Source organism: Cetorhinus maximus, unplaced genomic scaffold (assembly GCF_964194155.1).
Source record: "Cetorhinus maximus unplaced genomic scaffold, sCetMax3.hap1.1 HAP1_SCAFFOLD_2895, whole genome shotgun sequence".
In the NCBI taxonomy this organism is placed as follows: domain Eukaryota; kingdom Metazoa; phylum Chordata; class Chondrichthyes; order Lamniformes; family Cetorhinidae; genus Cetorhinus; species Cetorhinus maximus.
Window position 1 is genome coordinate 1 of NW_027598826.1, and position 17,500 is coordinate 17,500.

Sequence of the window (17,500 nt, forward strand, 5' to 3'; positions counted from 1 at the left end):
TGTGGCCAAGGTGCCCAATGAGAAAATTGACTAAACCCCGAGGCCTAGCAGCGAGAGAGGGATGATATCCAGGCTGGGATTGAGCCTGCGGCCTACAAGGCCCACAGGAGACGGTTTACCGAATGCGTGGGCCACAGTTGAATTTCAGGAAGTTAATCGGTAGCAGGAATTGGATTAGGTGGTTCATGGTGTTAGCAGATCAATACCCCACCCCCCGCCCGCCCCAGCCCCAACGACATACACTCCCTTCTCAATAGATTCCCCGTGGTTTACTAACTTACCATCCAGCCTGCAGGGCAGAGGCACAGGCCCCCCACAGGGGGGCAGCTGCCACCATTTTGACACGGGCATCGAGAACCACATGTATCCTCCACTTCCGACTCTGGGCAGCGGTGCTCACAGCTGACGGAGACACAGAGAGAGAGAGAGAGAGAGAGAGAGGAGGGAGGGAGGGAGGGAGGGAGGGAGGGAGGGAGGGAGAGGGAGAGGGAGAGAGAGAGGGAGAGAGAGAGAGAGAGAGAGAGAGAGGGAGGGAGAGGGAGAGAGGGAGAGAGTGAGAGGTAGAGAGTGAGATGGAGGGAGTGAGAGAGAGAGGGAGGGAGGGAGGGAGAGAGTGAGATGGAGGGAGGGAGAGAGAGAGGGAGAGGGAGAGAGTGATAGAGAGAGGGAGGGAGTGAGAGAGGGAGAGGGAGAGAGAGAGGGAGTGAGAGATAGAAAGGGAGGGAGAGAGTGAGATGGAGGGAGTGAGAGAGAGGGAGGGAGGGAGGGAGAGAGAGGGAGGGAGGGAGAGAGTGAGATGGAGGGAGTGAGAGAGAGAGGGAGAGGGAGAGAGTGATAGAGAGAGGGAGGGAGTGAGAGAGGGAGAGAGAGAGGGAGTGAGAGATAGAAAGGGAGGGAGAGAGTGAGATGGATGGAGGGAGTGAGAGAGGGAGAGGGAGAGAGTGAAAGAGAGAGAGGGAGAGAGTGAGTGAGAGAGAGGGAGGGAGAGAGTGAGAGAGAGAGAGAGATGGAGGGAGTGAGAGACAGAGAGAGGGAGAGAGAGAGGGAGGGAGAGAGAGGGAGGGAGTGAGAGACAGAGGGAGAGAGAGAGAGAGAGACAGACAAAGAGAGGGGGGGGAGAGAGAGAGACAGGGAGAGGGGGAGGGAGGGAGTGAGAGAGAGAGAGAGAGAGAGGGAGGGAGGGAGTGAGAGAGATATATACAGAGAGGGGGAGGGAGGGAGTGGAGAGAGAGAGAGAGAGTGAAAAAAAACCACAGGCCTCAGGCTCCATTTTACTGCAGTGTGTCATGTGAGGCTAGGCTGGCGCGCGCCTGGGCGGTGGTGAGGTTGAGGGGGTGGGTGGTTAATGGGTGCACAGGCCGGGGGTCCTGTTCCGCCCAGGAGCCAGGTGGGCGAGAGGCCTCGGACACGAAGTCAGGAGAGAGGGGGAGTGAGGTGGGCAGGGCAAACCCTCGAGGGCCAGACCCCACCCCACTTTGGGCCTATCCGCCTGAAACCGGTTCCCGGCCAAGCTTAGCAGGACATTCCCTTCCTCCCCACTTACCCTGCGAGCGGCGCTGGGGAAACCCCTCTACCTCTCCCCCTCAACCCCCCTCACCCACCCCGGAATCTCGCCTCCACCTCCTCACCCACCCTCGCCCTCCCTGAGCTCCCCTGCCTCTCCCTTTCTCTGCCCTCGGACGGATGAGGGCCTGGGTACAGTCACGTTAACCACAACGGCGGCCGCGATGGTGGGAACCCCCATCTCTCAAGACCACCCCCCAAACCCAACACACCTCGGTTCAAATCCGCGGTTGGTAAGAGTTTTTTGTCGGCTATGGGGGGCCGATGGAATTTTGTCCCCGAGCTCTGGAATTCCCTCCCCAAACCTCTCCGCCTCTCCCTCGCTCCCTCTCTCCTGTAAGTCGCTCCTTAAACCCGACCTCTTTGACCGAGCCTTGTCCCCAGGTGCCGCAGTGTCGAATTTCTATCCGGCTGACACGTCTTCGAAGGCAGGCGCTATACGAATGCAAATTATTGCTGCAGGAAAGGCCGGAGGGAGTTGAGGCTCGAGAGGGCTGAATGGCCTCCCTCTCGCGTTCCCACCGCCCATTCCGACATGTGGCGGCCGAGATCGTGGGACCGGAGGCCGGGATTCCGGAGACTGGGATACGGGGAAGCGGGGTGGGGGATGTTTCAGAGCGTGGGGCGCAGTCAGAGGCTGGGAGACCCCCGCCCCCCCACCCCCCACTCCAGCGCAGGCCAAGCGCCGACTCACAGGCCGCCAGTGGTTCCCGCGGCGCAGTGGCACTCCCCGGAGACGTGGTCGCACCGCGCCCGGTTCTGGCACCGGCAATGTTGCAGGCAGCTCTGCCCGAAGGTCCCCGGCGGGCACGGGTCCTCGCAGGCCGAGCCGGTGAAGCCGGCGGCACAGGAACAGTGCCCGGTGAGAGGGTGGCACTGCCCCCCATTGCCGCACGCACACTGCCGGCTGCAGTTATATCCCCAGTTCAAGTCCGAGCAGCCTGGAGACAGAGAGAGAAAACGTGAGACAAAATTAAACATAACTCACTCCCGGGTATCTGTTATTCTATATATAAACCACCCCGAACCCCTCGATTAGATTCCAGTCTGTAACTCACTCCCGGGTATCTGTTATTCTATATATAAACCCCCCGAACCCCTCGATTAGATTCCAGTCTGTAACTCACTCCCGGGCATCTGTTATTCTATATATAAACCCCCCGAACCCCTCGATTAGATTCCAGTCTGTAACTCACTCCCGGGTATCTGTTATTCTATATATAAACCACCCCGAACCCCTTGATGAGATTCCAGTCTGTAACTCACTCCCGGGTATCTGTTATTCTATATATAAACCACCCGAACCCCTCGATTAGATTCCAGTCTGTAACTCTGTTCCGGGTATCTGTTATTCTGTATATAAACCACCCGGAACCCCTCGATTAGATACCAGTCTGTAACCCACTCCCGGGTATCTGTTATTCTATATATAAACCCCCCGAACCCCTCGATTAGATTCCAGTCTGTAACTCACTCCCGGGTATCTGTTATTCTGTATATAAACCACCCCGAACCCCTTGATTAGATTTTAGTCTATAACCCACTCCCAGGTATCTGTTATTCTATATATAAACCCCCCGAACCCCTCGATTAGATTCCAGTCTGTAACTCACTCCCGGGTATCTGTTATTCTGTATATAAACCACCCCGAACCCCTCGATTAGATTCCAGTCTGTAACCCACTCCCGGGTATCTGTTATTCTGTATATAAACCACCCCGAACCCCTCGATTAGATTCCAGTCTGTAACCCACTCCCGGGTATCTGTTATTCTATATATAAACCCCCCGAACCCCTCGATTAGATTCCAGTCTGTAACTCACTCCCGGGTATCTGTTATTCTATATATAAACCCCCCGAACCCCTCGATTAGATTCCAGTCTGTAACTCTCTCCCGGGTATCTGTTATTCTGTATATAAACCACCCCGAACCCCTCGATTAGATTCCAGTCTGTAACTCACTCCCGGGTATCTGTTATTCTATATATAAACACCCCGAACCCCTCGATTAGATTCCAGTCTGTAACTCTCTCCCGGGTATCTGTTATTCTGTATATAAACCACCCCGAACCCCTCGATTAGATTACAGTCTGTAACCCACTCCCGGGTATCTGTTATTCTATATATAAACCCCCCGAACCCCTCGATTAGATTCCAGTCTGTAACTCACTCCCGGGTATCTGTTATTCTATATATAAACCACCCCGAACCCCTCGATTAGATTCCAGTCTGTAACTCACTCCCGGGTATCTGTTATTCTATATATAAACCCCCCAAACCCCTCGAATAGATTCCAGTCTGTAACTCACTCCCGGGTATCTGTTATTCTATATAAACCACCCCGAACCCCTCGATTAGATTCCAGTCTGTAACTCACTCCCGGGTATCTGTTATTCTATATATAAACCCCCCGAACCCCTCGATGAGATTCCAGTCTGTAACTCACTCCCGGGTATCTGTTATTCTATATATAAACCCCCCCGTGCCCCTCGATTAGATTCCAGTCTGTAACTCACTCCCGGGTATCTGTTACTCTATATATAAACCCCCCCCCGAACCCCTCGATTAGATTCCAGTCTGTAACTCACTCCCGGGTATCCGTTATTCTATATATAAACTCCCCGAACCCCTCGATTAGATTCCAGTCTGTAACTTACTCCCGGGTATCTGTTATTCTATATATAAACCCCCCCAAACCCCTCGATTAGATTCCAGTCTGTAACTCACTCCCGGGTATCTGTTATTCTATATATAAAGCCCCCCGAGCCCCTCGATTAGATTCCAGTCTGTAACTCACTCCCGGGTATCTGTTATTCTATATATAAACCACCCGAACCCCTCGATTAGATTCCAGTCTGTAACTCACTCCCGGGTATCTGTTACTCTATATATATAAACCCCACCCCGAACCCCTCGATTAGATTCCAGTCTGTAACTCACTCCCGGGTATCTGTTACTCTATATATAAACCCCCCCCCCGAACCCCTCGATTAGATTCCAGTCTGTAACTCACACCCGGGTATCTGTTATTCTATATATAAACCACCCGAACCCCTCGATTAGATTCCAGTCTATAACTCGCTCCCGGGTATCTGTTATTCTATATATAAACCACCCCCCCGAACCCCTCGATTAGATTCCAGTCTGTAACTCACTCCCGGGTATCTGTTACTCTATATATAAACCCCCCCCCGAACCCCTCGATTAGATTCCAGTCTGTAACTCACTCCCGGGTATCTGTTACTCTATATATAAACCACCCCCCGAACCCCTCGATTAGATTCCAGTCTGTAACTCACTCCCGGGTATCTGTTATTCTATATATAAACCACCCCGAACCCCTCGATTAGATTCCAGTCTGTAACTCACTCCCGGGTATCTGTTATTCTATACATAAACCCCCCCGAACCCCTCGATTAGATTCCAGTCTGTAACTCACTCCCGGGTATCTGTTACTCTATATATAAACCCCCCACCGAACCCCTCGATTAGATTCCAGTCTGTAACTCACTCCCGGGTATCTGTTATTCTATATATAAACCCCCCCCGAACCCCTCGATTAGATTCCAGTCTGTAACTCACTCCCGGGTATCTGTTATTCTATATATAAACCCCCCCGAACCCCTCGATTAGATTCCAGTTTTAACTCACTCCCGGGTATCTGTTATTCTATATATAAACCACCCCGAACCCCTCGATTAGATTCCAGTCTGTAACTCACTCCCGGGTATCCGTTATTCTATGTATAAACCACCCGAACCCCTCGATTAGATTCCAGTCTGTAACTCACTCCCGGGTATCTGTTATTCCATATATAAACCCCCCCAAACCCCTCGATTAGATTCCAGTCTGTAACTCACACCCGGGTATCTGTTATTCTGTATATAAACCACCCCGAACCCCTCGATTAGATTCCAGTCTGTAACTCACTCCCGGGTATCTGTTATTCTGTATATAAACCCCCCGAACCCCTCGATTAGATTCCAGTCTGTAACTCTGTTCCGGGTATCTGTTATTCTGTATATAAACCACCCGGAACCCCTCGATTAGATACCAGTCTGTAACCCACTCCCGGGTATCTGTTATTCTATATATAAACCCCCCGAACCCCTCGGTTAGATTCCAGTCTGTAACTCACTCCCGGGTATCTGTTATTCTGTATATAAACCACCCCGAACCCCTCGATTAGATTCCAGTCTGTAACCCACTCCCGGGTAGCTGTTATTCTGTATATAAACCACCCCGAACCCCTCGATTAGATTCCAGTCTGTAACCCACTCCCGGGTATCTGTTATTCTATATATAAACCCCCCGAACCCCTCGATTAGATTCCAGTCTGTAACTCACTCCCGGGTATCTGTTATTCTATATATAAACCCCCCGAACCCCTCGATTAGATTCCAGTCTGTAACTCTCTCCCGGGTATCTGTTATTCTGTATATAAACCACCCCGAACCCCTCGATTAGATTCCAGTCTGTAACTCACTCCCGGGTATCTGTTATTCTATATATAAACACCCCGAATCCCTCGATTAGATTCCAGTCTGTAACTCTCTCCCGGGTATCTGTTATTCTGTATATAAACCACCCCGAACCCCTCGATTAGATTACAGTCTGTAACCCACTCCCGGGTATCTGTTATTCTATATATAAACCCCCCGAACCCCTCGATTAGATTCCAGTCTGTAACTCACCCCCGGGTATCTGTTATTCTATATATAAACCACCCCGAACCCCTCGATTAGATTCCAGTCTGTAACTCACTCCCGGGTATCTGTTATTCTATATATAAACCCCCCAAACCCCTCGAATAGATTCCAGTCTGTAACTCACTCCCGGGTATCTGTTATTCTGTATATAAACCACCCCGAACCCCTCGATTAGATTCCAGTCTGTAACCCACTCCCGGGTATCTGTTATTCTGTATATAAACCACCCCGAACCCCTCGATTAGATTCCAGTCTGTAACCCACTCCCGGGTATCTGTTATTCTATATATAAACCCCCCGAACCCCTCGATTAGATTCCAGTCTGTAACTCACTCCCGGGTATCTGTTATTCTATATATAAACCCCCCGAACCCCTCGATTAGATTCCAGTCTGTAACTCTCTCCCGGGTATCTGTTATTCTGTATATAAACCACCCCGAACCCCTCGATTAGATTCCAGTCTGTAACTCACTCCCGGGTATCTGTTATTCTATATATAAACACCCCGAACCCCTCGATTAGATTCCAGTCTGTAACTCTCTCCCGGGTATCTGTTATTCTGTATATAAACCACCCCGAACCCCTCGATTAGATTACAGTCTGTAACCCACTCCCGGGTATCTGTTATTCTATATATAAACCCCCCGAACCCCTCGATTAGATTCCAGTCTGTAACTCACTCCCGGGTATCTGTTATTCTATATATAAACCACCCCGAACCCCTCGATTAGATTCCAGTCTGTAACTCACTCCCGGGTATCTGTTATTCTATATATAAACCCCCCAAACCCCTCGAATAGATTCCAGTCTGTAACTCACTCCCGGGTATCTGTTATTCTATATAAACCACCCCGAACCCCTCGATTAGATTCCAGTCTGTAACTCACTCCCGGGTATCTGTTATTCTATATATAAACCCCCCGAACCCCTCGATGAGATTCCAGTCTGTAACTCACTCCCGGGTATCTGTTATTCTATATATAAACCCCCCCGTGCCCCTCGATTAGATTCCAGTCTGTAACTCACTCCCGGGTATCTGTTACTCTATATATAAACCCCCCCCCGAACCCCTCGATTAGATTCCAGTCTGTAACTCACTCCCGGGTATCCGTTATTCTATATATAAACTCCCCGAACCCCTCGATTAGATTCCAGTCTGTAACTCACTCCCGGGTATCTGTTATTCTATATATAAACCCCCCCAAACCCCTCGATTAGATTCCAGTCTGTAACTCACTCCCGGGTATCTGTTATTCTATATATAAAGCCCCCCGAGCCCCTCGATTAGATTCCAGTCTGTAACTCACTCCCGGGTATCTGTTATTCTATATATAAACCACCCGAACCCCTCGATTAGATTCCAGTCTGTAACTCACTCCCGGGTATCTGTTACTCTATATATATAAACCCCACCCCGAACCCCTCGATTAGATTCCAGTCTGTAACTCACTCCCGGGTATCTGTTACTCTATATATAAACCCCCCCCCGAACCCCTCGATTAGATTCCAGTCTGTAACTCACACCCGGGTATCTGTTATTCTATATATAAACCACCCGAACCCCTCGATTAGATTCCAGTCTATAACTCGCTCCCGGGTATCTGTTATTCTATATATAAACCACCCCCCCGAACCCCTCGATTAGATTCCAGTCTGTAACTCACTCCCGGGTATCTGTTACTCTATATATAAACCCCCCCCCGAACCCCTCGATTAGATTCCAGTCTGTAACTCACTCCCGGGTATCTGTTACTCTATATATAAACCACCCCCCGAACCCCTCGATTAGATTCCAGTCTGTAACTCACTCCCGGGTATCTGTTATTCTATATATAAACCACCCCGAACCCCTCGATTAGATTCCAGTCTGTAACTCACTCCCGGGTATCTGTTATTCTATACATAAACCCCCCCGAACCCCTCGATTAGATTCCAGTCTGTAACTCACTCCCGGGTATCTGTTACTCTATATATAAACCCCCCACCGAACCCCTCGATTAGATTCCAGTCTGTAACTCACTCCCGGGTATCTGTTATTCTATATATAAACCCCCCCCGAACCCCTCGATTAGATTCCAGTCTGTAACTCACTCCCGGGTATCTGTTATTCTATATATAAACCCCCCCGAACCCCTCGATTAGATTCCAGTTTTACCTCACTCCCGGGTATCTGTTATTCTATATATAAACCACCCCGAACCCCTCGATTAGATTCCAGTCTGTAACTCACTCCCGGGTATCCGTTATTCTATGTATAAACCACCCGAACCCCTCGATTAGATTCCAGTCTGTAACTCACTCCCGGGTATCTGTTATTCCATATATAAACCCCCCCAAACCCCTCGATTAGATTCCAGTCTGTAACTCACTCCCGGGTATCTGTTATTCTATACATAAACCACCCCGAACCCCTCGATTCGATTCCAGTCTGTAACTCACTCCCGGGTATCGGTTATTCTATATATAAACTCCCCGAACCCCTCGATTAGATTCCAGTCTGTTACTCACTCCCGGGTATCTGTTATTCTATATATAAACCCCCCGAACCCCTCGATTAGATTCCAGTCTGTAACTCACTCCCGGGTATCTGTTATTCTATATATAAACCACCCCGAACCCCTCGATTAGATTCCAGTCTGTAACTCACTCCCGGGTATCTGTTATTCTATATATAAACCACCCCGAACCCCTCGATTAGATTCCAGTCTGTAACTCACACCCGGGTATCTGTTATTCTGTATATAAACCACCCCGAACCCCTCGATTAGATTCCAGTCTGTAACTCACTCCCGGGTATCTGTTATTCTGTATATAAACCCCCCGAACCCCTCGATTAGATTCCAGTCTGTAACTCTGTTCCGGGTATCTGTTATTCTGTATATAAACCACCCGGAACCCCTCGATTAGATACCAGTCTGTAACCCACTCCCGGGTATCTGTTATTCTATATATAAACCCCCCGAACCCCTCGGTTAGATTCCAGTCTGTAACTCACTCCCGGGTATCTGTTATTCTGTATATAAACCACCCCGAACCCCTCGATTAGATTCCAGTCTGTAACCCACTCCCGGGTAGCTGTTATTCTGTATATAAACCACCCCGAACCCCTCGATTAGATTCCAGTCTGTAACCCACTCCCGGGTATCTGTTATTCTATATATAAACCCCCCGAACCCCTCGATTAGATTCCAGTCTGTAACTCACTCCCGGGTATCTGTTATTCTATATATAAACCCCCCGAACCCCTCGATTAGATTCCAGTCTGTAACTCTCTCCCGGGTATCTGTTATTCTGTATATAAACCACCCCGAACCCCTCGATTAGATTCCAGTCTGTAACTCACTCCCGGGTATCTGTTATTCTATATATAAACACCCCGAATCCCTCGATTAGATTCCAGTCTGTAACTCTCTCCCGGGTATCTGTTATTCTGTATATAAACCACCCCGAACCCCTCGATTAGATTACAGTCTGTAACCCACTCCCGGGTATCTGTTATTCTATATATAAACCCCCCGAACCCCTCGATTAGATTCCAGTCTGTAACTCACCCCCGGGTATCTGTTATTCTATATATAAACCACCCCGAACCCCTCGATTAGATTCCAGTCTGTAACTCACTCCCGGGTATCTGTTATTCTATATATAAACCCCCCAAACCCCTCGAATAGATTCCAGTCTGTAACTCACTCCCGGGTATCTGTTATTCTATATAAACCACCCCGAACCCCTCGATTAGATTCCAGTCTGTAACTCACTCCCGGGTATCTGTTATTCTATATATAAACCCCCCCGAACACCTCGATTAGATTCCAGTCTGTAACTCACTCCCGGGTATCTGTTATTCTATATATAAACCCCCCCGAACCCCTCGATTAGATTCCAGTCTGTAACTCACTTCCGGGTATCTGTTATTCTATATATAAACCCCCCGAACCCCTCGATTAGATTCCAGTCTGTAACTCACTCCCGGGTATCTGTTATTCAATATATAAACCACCCCGAACCCCTCGATTAGATTCCAGTCTGTAACTCACTCCCGGGTATCTGTTACTCTATATATAAACCCCCCCCCGAACCCCTCGATTAGATTCCAGTCTGTAACTCACTCCCGGGTATCTGTTACTCTATATATAAACCACCCCCCGAACCCCTCGATTAGATTCCAGTCTGTAACTCACTCCCGGGTATCTGTTATTCTATATATAAACCACCCCGAACCCCTCGATTAGATTCCAGTCTGTAACTCACTCCCGGGTATCTGTTATTCTATACATAAACCCCCCCGAACCCCTCGATTAGATTCCAGTCTGTAACTCACTCCCGGGTATCTGTTACTCTATATATAAACCCCCCACCGAACCCCTCGATTAGATTCCAGTCTGTAACTCACTCCCGGGTATCTGTTATTCTATATATAAACCCCCCCCGAACCCCTCGATTAGATTCCAGTCTGTAACTCACTCCCGGGTATCTGTTATTCTATATATAAACCCCCCCGAACCCCTCGATTAGATTCCAGTTTTAACTCACTCCCGGGTATCTGTTATTCTATATATAAACCACCGCGAACCCCTCGATTAGATTCCAGTCTGTAACTCACTCCCGGGTATCCGTTATTCTATGTATAAACCACCCGAACCCCTCGATTAGATTCCAGTCTGTAACTCACTCCCGGGTATCTGTTATTCCATATATAAACCCCCCCAAACCCCTCGATTAGATTCCAGTCTGTAACTCACTCCCGGGTATCTGTTATTCTATATATAAACCACCCCGAACCCCTCGATTAGATTCCAGTCTGTAACTCACTCCCGGGTATCGGTTATTCTATATATAAACTCCCCGAACCCCTCGATTAGATTCCAGTCTGTTACTCACTCCCGGGTATCTGTTATTCTATATATAAACCCCACGAACCCCTCGATTAGATTCCAGTCTGTAACTCATTCCCGGGTATCTGTTATTCTATATATAAACCACCCCGAACCCCTCGATTTGATTCCAGTCTGTAACTCACTCCCGGGTATCTGTTACTCTATATATAAACCCCCCACCGAACCTCTCGATTAGATTCCAGTCTGTAACTCACTCCCGGGTATCTGTTATTCTATATATAAACCCCCCCCGAACCCCTCGATTAGATTCCAGTCTGTAACTCACTCCCGGGTATCTGTTATTCTTTATATAAACCCCCCCGAACCCCTCGATTAGATTCCAGTTTTAACTCACTCCCGGGTATCTGTTATTCTATATATAAACCACCGCGAACCCCTCTACTAGATTCCAGTCTGTAACTCACTCCCGGGTATCCGTTATTCTATGTATAAACCACCCGAACCCCTCGATTAGATTCCAGTCTGTAACTCACTCCCGGGTATCTGTTATTCCATATATAAACCACCCCGAACCCCTCGATTAGATTCCAGTCTGTAACTCACTCCCGGGTATCTGTTATTCTATATATAAACCCCCCGAACCCCTCGATTAGATTCCAGTCTGTAACTCATTCCCGGGTATCTGTTATTCTATATATAAACCACCCCGAACCCCTCGATTAGATTCCAGTCTGTAACTCACTCCCGGGTATCTGTTATTCTATATATAAACCCCCCGAACCCCTCGATTAGATTCCAGTGTGTAACTCACTCCCGGGTATCTGTTATTCTATATATAAACCCCCCCGAACCCCTCGATTAGATTCCAGTCTGTTACTCACTCCCGGGTATCTGTTATTCTATATATAAACCACCCCGAACCCCTCGATTAGATTCCTGTCTGTAACTCACTCCCGGGTATCGGTTATTCTATATATAAACTCACCGAACCCCTCGATTAGATTCCAGTCTGTAACTCACTCCCGGGTATCTGTTATTCTATATATAAACCCCCCGAACCCCTCGATTAGATTCCAGTCTGTAACTCACTCCCGGGTATCTGTTATTCTATATATAAACCACCCCGAACCCCTCGATTAGATTCCAGTCTGTAACTCACTCCCGGGTATCTGTTATTCTATATATAAACCACCCCGAACCCCTCGATTAGATTCCAGTCTGTAACTCACTCCCGGGTATCTGTTATTCTATATATAAACCACCCCAAACCCCTCGATTAGATTCCAGTCTGTAACTCACTCCCGGGTATCTGTTCTATATATAAACCACCCCGAACCCCTCGATTAGATTCCAGTCTGTAACTCACTCCCGGGTATCTGTTATTCTATATATAAACCCCCCGAACCCCTCGTTTAGATTCCAGTCTGTAACTCACTCCCGGGTATCTGTTATTCTATATATAAACCCCCCCGTACCCCTCGATTAGATTCCAGTCTGTAACTCACTCCCAGGTATCTGTTATTCTATATATAAACCACCCCTAACCCCTCGATTAGATTCCATTCTGTAACTCACTCCCGGGTATCTGTTACTCTATATATAAACACCCCCCCGAACCCCTCGATTAGATTCCAGTCTGTAACTCACTCCCGGGTATCCGTTATTCTATATATAAACTCCCCGAACCCCTCGATTAGATTCCAGTCTGTAACTCACTCCCGGGTATCTGTTATTCTATATATAAACCCCCCCGAACCCCTCGATTAGATTCCAGTCTGTAACTCACTCCCGGGTATCTGTTATTCTATATATAAACCACCCGAACCCCTCGGTTAGATTCCAATCTGTAACTCACTCCCGGGTATCTGTTACTCTATATATATAAACCCCCCCCCCGAACCCCTCGATTAGATTCCAGTCTGTAACTCTCTCCCGGGTATCTGTTACTCTATATATAAACCCCCCCCCCGAACCCCTCGATTAGATTCCAGTCTGTAACTCACACCCGGGTATCTGTTATTCTATATATAAACCACCCGAACCCCTCGATTAGATTCCAGTCTGTAACTCACTCCCGGGTATCTGTTATTCTATATATAAACCCTCCCGGAACAGTCCGGAACACATTACCCCTGTCACAGTCCAGCTTGAAAATGCTGCTGCCCAAGTTCTGGAGGGTACGCCGGATTTGCATTTCTCTAGTGCCTTTCACCTCTTCAGGATATCCCAAAGCTTTTCACAGCCAATGAGGAACTTTCTTTTTGAAGTGTGGTCACTGTCCTGAACCGCAGCAGCCAATTTGTGCACAGCAAGCTCCCTCAATCAGCAAGGCGCTTATGACCCCAGGTCACCTGCTCTTGGTGATGTTGTTTGAGGGATTAATGTTGGGCCCTGGACACTGGTGGGAACTCATCCCCCCACTTCCCTGCATCCAATAGCGGCCGTCGGATCTTTTACATCCAACCGAGCGGGAACATGGTGGACCTGGTTTCATGTCTCATCCTGAAACATCGCACCTCCGACAGTGCGGCACTCCCTCAGTACTGACCCTCCGACAGTGCGGCACTCCCTCAGTACTGACCCTCCGACAGTGCGGCGCTCCCTCAGTACTGACCCTCCGACAGTGCGGCACTCCCTCAGTACTGACCCTCCGACAGTGCGGCACTCCCTCAGTACTGACCCTCCGACAGTGCGGCGCTCCCTCAGTACTGACCCTCCGACAGTGCGGCACTCCCTCAGTACTGATCCTCCGACAGTGCGGCGCTCCCTCAGAACTGACACTCCGACAGTGCGGCACTCCCTCAGTACTGACCCTCCGACAGTGCGGCCCTCCCGCAGTACTGACCCTGAGGTGTGTTGGCCTGGATTATTTGGGCTCAGAGGTGAGAGGGCGATGGAGAGGGAGAGGGAGAGGGAATGTCCCACAGATCCAGAGCCGAGACCTGATTCCCTTTGATTCAGCAAACGTTTCGACACCCACTGCAGCCCCTTCTCCTGCGGACAACGCCGACTGTGCCACAGGGATGAGCTGGCGTCCTGAGGGAGGGAGATTCTGGACCTTCGTGTGAGCTGTTCCAGCCTGTAAACAGCTGGAGGCCGGCCAAGCGCTTGACCGCAGGGAACGAGGCAGACGTGGGAAGAAGGTGCCCTTTGACCCTTGCTGAAGAACAATGCTGCAGGCCCCATCCTTTACAGCAGGAGGTGAAAGTCCCTCAGTGAGAGAGGGAGGACAGCAGAATGTGGCTAGAACCTGGAGGGAGGTACCTCTCTCTGTGAAGCACACTCATCTCTCTCTCCCTCTCCCTCTCCCTCTCTCTCCACCCCCTGCTCCTTAAAACCGGCCTCTCTGACTGAGCTTTTGGCCACTGGTCTCTCCTCACATGAAGCACCTTCAGGCATTTTATCCATGTCCCCCCCTCGATAGCTCTGGAATTGCCTCTTTGTCCCCCTATCCTCAAACGCCCTCACTCCAGCCCAGCCTGTGTCCCACCCCCTCCCCTCCCATGTTGGTGTCTCACTCCCGTCCCCAGCTCCCTCCAGGCGCTCGATCAATAACCTGCGTTTATGTAGCGCCCGCAGTGCGCTGAAACTGTCCCCAGGGCGCATTCACAGAAGCGCCAGGTTTGGCCCCGGGAGATATCGGTGGGTGGGGGTGGGCAGGGTGAACGAAAGCTCGGTCCAAGAGGTCAGTTTGAAGGGACGGCTTTAGAGGAAGGGGAGGGAGAGGTGGACAGAGCGATACAGGAGGTGGGGGAAGGGCCCAGGGGGTTAAGAGAGGGGATTGGCGGGGGTGGTGGTGGTGTGGTGATGGTGGGAAGGGAGGTCAAACTGGAGGGGACCACTGGAAACGTGGGTTTTTCGGGAATCTGCTCAGTCCCTGATGTTAAGCAACTGAATCTACAGCGTCTCAGTGCTGAGGGAGCGCCGCACTGTCGGAGGGTCAGTACTGAGGGAGAGCCGCACTGTCGGAGGGTCAGTACTGAGGGAGCGCCGCACTGTCGGAGGATCAGTACTGAGGGAGTGCCGCACTGTCGGAGGGTCAGTACTGAGGGAGTGCCGCACTGTCGGAGGGTCAGTGCTGAGGGAGCGCCGCACTGTCGGAGGGTCAGTACTGAGGGAGAGCCGCACTGTCGGAGGGTCAGTACTGAGGGAGTGCCGCACTGTCGGAGGGTCAGTACTGAGGGAGCGCCGCACTGTCGGAGGGTCAGTACTGAGGGAGTGCTGCACTGTCGGAGGGTCAGTACTGAGGGAGCGCCGCACTGTCGGAGGGTCAGCACTGAGGGAGCGCCGCACTGTCGGAGGGTCAGTACTGAGGGAGCGCCGCACTGTCGGAGGGTCAGTACTGAGGGAGCGCCGCACTGTCGGAGGGTCAGTACTGAGGGAGCGCCGCACTGTCGGAGGGTCAGTACTGAGGGAGTGCCGCACTGTCGGAGGGTCAGTACTGAGGGAGTGCCGCACTGTCGGAGGGTCAGCACTGAGGGAGCGCCGCACTGTCGGAGGGTCAGTACTGAGGGAGTGCTGCACTGTTGGAGGTGCCGTATTTCGGGATGAGGTGTTAAAATGAGGGCCCCCTCCCCCTCGACTGCTCTGTAAAAGATACCCTGGAAACTCTGGGAAGAGGAGCGGGGGCAGGTGGAGGTGAGTGAGCGGGGTGGAGTGGGGTAGGGAAGGGGTGGAGTTCTCCCCTGGGTCCCGGGGCTGAAACCTGTCCCCCGACCAACGGGGGAGACTTGGCCATTTGTTCCCTTGCTGAGGGTGGGATCTTGCTGTGCTCATGCTTGGCTGCCCCGCCTCCTCCATTTGGACAGTGACTACACTTCCAGAGGGACTCGATGGCCAAGAAACGCTTTGGATTATCCTGAGCCCCTGAGGAGAAAGGTTCTTTCATTCTAACTTAACTTAACTTTCATTCCAGCTCACTGAACAGGAGGAGGCCATTTGGCCCCTCGACACTGCTCTAGTCAGTAGGATCATGGCTGATCTGGTTGTGGCCTTAACTCCACTTTCCTGTTGTGCCCCCTCCATAACCCTTGACCCCACCCCGGTCGATCAGAAATCTCTCTAACTCGGCCTTGAATATATTCAGTGACCCGGCCCCCACTGCTCTCTGGGAGGGGGGGAGAGAATTCCACAGACTGACCACCCTCTGAGGGAAGAAATTCCTCCTCATCTCCGTCTTCAATGGGAGACCCCTTATTCTGAAACTGTGCCCCCTCCTCGTTCTAGATTCCCCCACGAGGGTGGGGAACCATCCTCGCAGCATCTACCCTGTCAAACCCCCTCCCCTCAGGATCTTATATGTTTGAATAAGGTCACCTCTCATTCTTCTAAACTCCAATGGGTTCAGGGCCCAACCTTTCCTCATAAGACAAACCCCCTTCATCCCAGGAATCAGTCCAGTGAACCTTCTCCGGACGGCTTCCAATACGAGTCTATCCCTCCTTGAGTAAGGAAACCGGACACAACTCCGGGTCCGGCCTCACCAAGCCCCTTGCCCAATTGCAATTCTTTGTACACTCACCGCTGGAGCAGTCCAGACCTCGCCAACCAGGCTCACATTGGCAAGTATCGGGTCCAACGCACCGGCCGTGGACGCACTCCTGGGTACACCGAGCTGCCAAGTAGAAGAACGAGAGCTGGTCACATGGGCTGAACAGACCACCGCATCCCCCCCCACCACCCCCGGCGAGCGGGAGCGGTAAAACGTTCATCCCTTCCGCGCGTCATCGTCGCTCTCTGTTTTCACCTTCCCTGCCCACGGGTGCCCCAAGGGTCAACCCTCATCCCTCGACCAACACCAGGGTCAGCCCGTTGATCCCCATGTGATGGCACAGCAGGTGGCAAAGGCCAAGTTGTTTAAATCCCAGAGGGAAACTTGAACAACTGTCATAACCTGTATTTTCAATTGGCGTGCCTGAGATCAGCTCTGAATTCAGGAATAAGACCACCAAGCCTCAAGAGGTTTTATATATATATATAAAACTAAATGAAACATTTATTAATTTAACAACAAATTAAACACATACACACGTCTACAAATTACTACCATAATAACTTTTTAAAAAATGCCCAAATTAATCTCTCCCAGGTAAACCTTCACCATTGACAACAGTAACCCATAGACTTTAAACAGATACCAGGCAAAGCACATTTGACCTTACGAATTCAACATGAGGTCCCTTTCTGGTTCCTTTGCAGACACAATGACCGGGCTTAAGGGCTGCTTGGATCGTGCCTGCATCTGACCTTAAAGTACATCCTTTCTGTTTAATACCTAGCCCTCCCTTTGAATGTAAACTCTCATTGTGTCACGAGGGGTAAAATATTGCCGTTGGCGTTGCAGGGGAGGGCCCAACGCGCCGACGCATCAAATGACGTGGGGTGACCTCGG

General features: G+C 50.4%; 1 protein-coding gene across 1 annotated transcript in view; it reads right to left on the bottom strand.

Moving 5' to 3' along the window:
- Positions 1–281: 281 nt before the first annotated feature.
- The window catches only part of LOC144677692 (multiple epidermal growth factor-like domains protein 11), a gene marked incomplete at its 3' end in the record, with an annotated part of 26,095 nt that continues 8,876 nt past the window's right edge, over positions 282–17,500 (bottom strand). Inside the window, exons 4-6 of the mRNA XM_078537728.1 lie at positions 16,631–16,723; positions 2,258–2,504; positions 282–402 (exon numbers count right to left, since the gene is read on the bottom strand). Coding sequence (XP_078393854.1) covers positions 282–402; positions 2,258–2,504; positions 16,631–16,723 — 461 coding nt within the window. The remainder of the gene's footprint in view (positions 403–2,257; positions 2,505–16,630; positions 16,724–17,500) is intronic.